Genomic DNA, 4,131 nt, shown 5'->3' on the forward strand with positions numbered 1-4,131 from the left:
TATATATTTATTAAAACATTTTCTCTATATTCCATTCCGACACGTGTTTCTACTGGTTAAGTGTCCAAGTGTACCTTGATGTAGCACTTATGCGCATTTAGCTTATTTATATTAAATCAATTGCAAAACAGAAAGAGAGAGGAGGAAAGAGAAGGAGAGTGAAGGAGAACGAGAGAAAGAGAACTAAATTGATGGTTGTGCTGCATGAGTGAGAAAACATCCAGCCATATAACAGCCTCTACTGAATTTCATCAAACCGGTATCACTCACAACAAAGATATTATAATGTCTATTATAATATCTTACGATCTGTTACACACATAAGGTGACGAGCTGACCAAATGTTTGCTACGCTGGACAAAATGCTTAGCCGTATTTCTTTCGGCTTTCCATTCTGAGTTCAAATCCCGTAGAGATCGACTCTGCATTTTATCCTTTCGGGCTCGGTAACATAATCACCAGTCGAGCACTGGGGTCGATGTAACATTTTAGTTCCCTTCCTTCAAATTTGTAGCCTGGTGTACCTATAGTAGAAACGATTTACTATTCACACACTTACATCGAAGAAATATAATTTGCTTAAGAGGACTTAAACCGGTTCGCTCTAGAATATCATATACATTATAGATTAACACATCATAATGTGAAGATATATGCTTAGCTTTCGCATAAAATATTTCGCAGCTAACTTCGGGCACCAACGTTATAAAACGTCAGAAGCTATAGTCTTTCGTTGGAATTTTCAATAGAGAAATCACAAAGCAACAATCCCATAAGACTCGTCTATCATTCATTTAAAACGTCAAATAAAGCAAGAAGATTAGAATTCATTCTGACATTCCAGAGACTGGAATCAGAATATGGACAGTAGAATATTGTTGTTACTAAAAAGGGAAAGAAAAATAATCATGAGAATGAAATATGAAAAAGAAGATTGTGGTATTAACCAATCATATCCGGTGACAAACGGTTGTGTTTTTAAAAAAATATTTGGAAAGGAAAGCTGTTGCCACAGACACACACACACACCTATATATATATATATGCAATTATACACATACACAAACACAAACACGCATATATGTATATATACCTATGTATATATATATGCATGTGTATATATATATATATATATATATATATATATATATATACATTTATACACAAACACATACACACATATATATGTATACATATGCACGTGTATATATATATATATATTAACATATATGCATATATGTGTGTGCGCGCACGCATGCGGGTGTGAGAGTAAATGTCGGTATTCCACCGAATACTTGTGGGAGATGGAAGATAAAAACAAACCTTCATAGTCTCTATGACAGTCTCCAAATGTAATATTAGAAATGGTGAATTGAGACAACTCCATTTGTCGGTTGTGTGTAACGGCTGAACCGTCATCCCATTCAAACACAACATTATCCGGTGTGTATACAACTGTAATAGAAAAAATAGAAACGTTTACGTAAGTCACATTGTATAAATGGAGAACGCCGCAAAACAGCCATGTTTTTATATTTGCGTGTATTGAATTGTAATGAACCGAAGAATCGAATGATATTATCTGTTGTGAATGTAAAAGCAATAAAGGAAAACTTGAAAGAAACTATGTATGTATGAGTGTGTGTGTATATATATATATATATATATATATATATATATATATATATATATATATATAATATGAAGCCTTTGGTTATTTATGCCCGGTCAGAAAGTTACCATTGATTTCACGTCTATCATTACTCTTATCAATATAGGCGACTCAGCAGACCAGCTGACCGGAAGCACATAACGCTGACCGGAAGCACATTACTAACGGAGGCGACACAGAATGTCATCTTGATCAGCGTAGTTGTGAAAAGAAAACTTAAAGAGAAATTCTCCGAAGCGAAAACCCTTTCGGGTCGAACAATCTCGTCATGGATTTCTTTTTTCCTTTTTTGTTCACAATTTCGTTGTCTAAACCTGTATTCTTACGTCTGCTTGGAAAGAGTTTATGTGCCTCCCGCCAGAAGCTCCTCTGTGTCGCCATTTGTTGGCAAGAGCAATAACAGACGTTGAACCAGTAGTGACTTCCTCTCCAGCCATGACCAACTACATAAAATACTACAGCTCAAAATAACCGTTTAGAATACGCTTTTGTTCGGACTTATGAACAACTAACCGAGAAATATACATATGTAAATATATATGTGTGTGTGTGTATACACATGTAATATATATATATATATATACATATAGAATATATATATATATATATATATACATACATATAGAATATATATACCTTTATAATATATATGTATACATACATACATACACACACATACATATATACATATACATGCACGTAATATAATTTTTCTGAATCTTCAGATTTTTCAATATGCTACGTCACTGGTTTTCAATTGATATTATTATTATTATTATTATTATTATTGTTATTATCATGGCGTTAGTAGCCCGCGCTCTTATGCCCACGGGCATATGGCGTAGTGGTTAAGAGTGCGGGCTACTAACCCCAATACTCCGAATTCGATTCCAGGCAGTGACCTGAATAATAATAATAATAATAATAATAATAATAATAATAATAATAATAATAATAATAATAATAATAATAATAACATCGAAAAATACCTTAGAGAACTAAATTATAGGAGTGCAGTTAGCCTAACCGTACAGCAGACTTTACTGCATTACATATTGCCAGTATCACTCACGGGCAACCTGCCTGTCATAACTCTTATAACATATTATTATCTATTTTACGCATCCAAAGAAGAAACATAATCGGTTCAGCAGAACATAAACCGTGTATCCTTAACGTAATTCTCACTCACAGATTTGAAATTCATTAATCATCACGTGATTCTCCAATATCATCATCGCCTACATCATCATCATCATAATCAAAATCGCCGCTTCGAAGTAGCTCGATTTACAAGAATTCGCAACAAAAGTACTTCAAATCCCATATTACTCAAAGTCGTCCAGAATATAAAAAAAAAACGAGAATGAAAGCTTCAATATATTTTCGTCAGAGAATTGCATGTTCATGGCAAAGCTGGCGCTAAAGAACAACACCATGCCAGAAGCATTCTTAATTTCCATTCTATAAAGAATGCACTCTTGTCTTCCAAGTCCCTTCCTATATGTATTATGTATGTATGCACGTAACTACACGTGGACTGTTGGCGATTTTTCCTCCTCTTTCTTTTCTTTTGGACTTTCTCCTGTTTCTGAAGAAGAGCTTTGCCAGAAACGTATAAACAACCACTCTTTCTTTCCTTCTCCGAGCGTCTTATTAATATTTTGCATGTAACACTCCCTTGTGTATATGTACGTATATGTGTGTATGTACGTATGTATATATATATATATATATATATATATATATATATATATATATATATGTATGTATGTATGTATGTATGTACGTATGTGTGAGGGGATATATATATATATATATATATATATATGTATGTATATTTCCCCCTCACATGTGGTGGCAGTGACTGTTGACGTACATCTGGACACACATATGTACAAATCTATATATGCTCTTGAATCCATAGATATCTAAGTATGGTTATGTACACAGACACAGACATGTGTATTAGAGTGTCTAAAACTATTTGTATGACTTTATAAACTGTTTGTAGACTTTTTTGTGCCTTATATTTTTATATTTTCGTTTTCATTTATTTTTACTTTACTTTTATTTTTATTTCTATTTTTATTTTTATTTTTTACTTTATAATTGTGTTGAATTTTTGTGAATCTCTGAAGAGGCCTAGCGAATGATGCCTGTACCCCCATTTCAACATTTATCTGCTAATTACTCCGGTACGCAGGAGCTATAGGGATAGAATGGGGCATGCCAACGCTAGCCCGAAACAGCTGTAAGTTTCTGTATATTCTCAAATTGCTAAATGTACTTTATATTTGTAACCTTGATTGTTAATATGACATTGTATGTCATAAGCATCTGTATATTGTGGTTATTGTCATTTTAGTTACAAAATAAATTAATTAATTCAACGGAATACACTGTCTGCAAGTCGATGGATACCGCATATTCTCCATTTTCGCATTGTCATATATATA

At 33.1% G+C, this 4,131-nt stretch overlaps 1 protein-coding gene across 4 annotated transcripts in view; it reads right to left on the minus strand.

Annotated features, from left to right (window-relative positions):
- LOC106884332 (glycine receptor subunit alpha-2) overlaps nt 1-4,131 on the minus strand; it is a 206,315-nt gene that overhangs the window by 4,641 nt on the left and 197,543 nt on the right. For all 4 annotated transcript variants that reach the window (XM_052972553.1, XM_052972554.1, XM_052972552.1 and 1 more), the window contains one exon: nt 1,324-1,455. In XM_052972553.1, the coding sequence (XP_052828513.1) occupies nt 1,324-1,455 (132 nt within the window). The remainder of the gene's footprint in view (nt 1-1,323; nt 1,456-4,131) is intronic.

This window comes from Octopus bimaculoides, chromosome 13 (genome assembly GCF_001194135.2).
Source record: "Octopus bimaculoides isolate UCB-OBI-ISO-001 chromosome 13, ASM119413v2, whole genome shotgun sequence".
Lineage (NCBI taxonomy): Eukaryota > Metazoa > Mollusca > Cephalopoda > Octopoda > Octopodidae > Octopus > Octopus bimaculoides.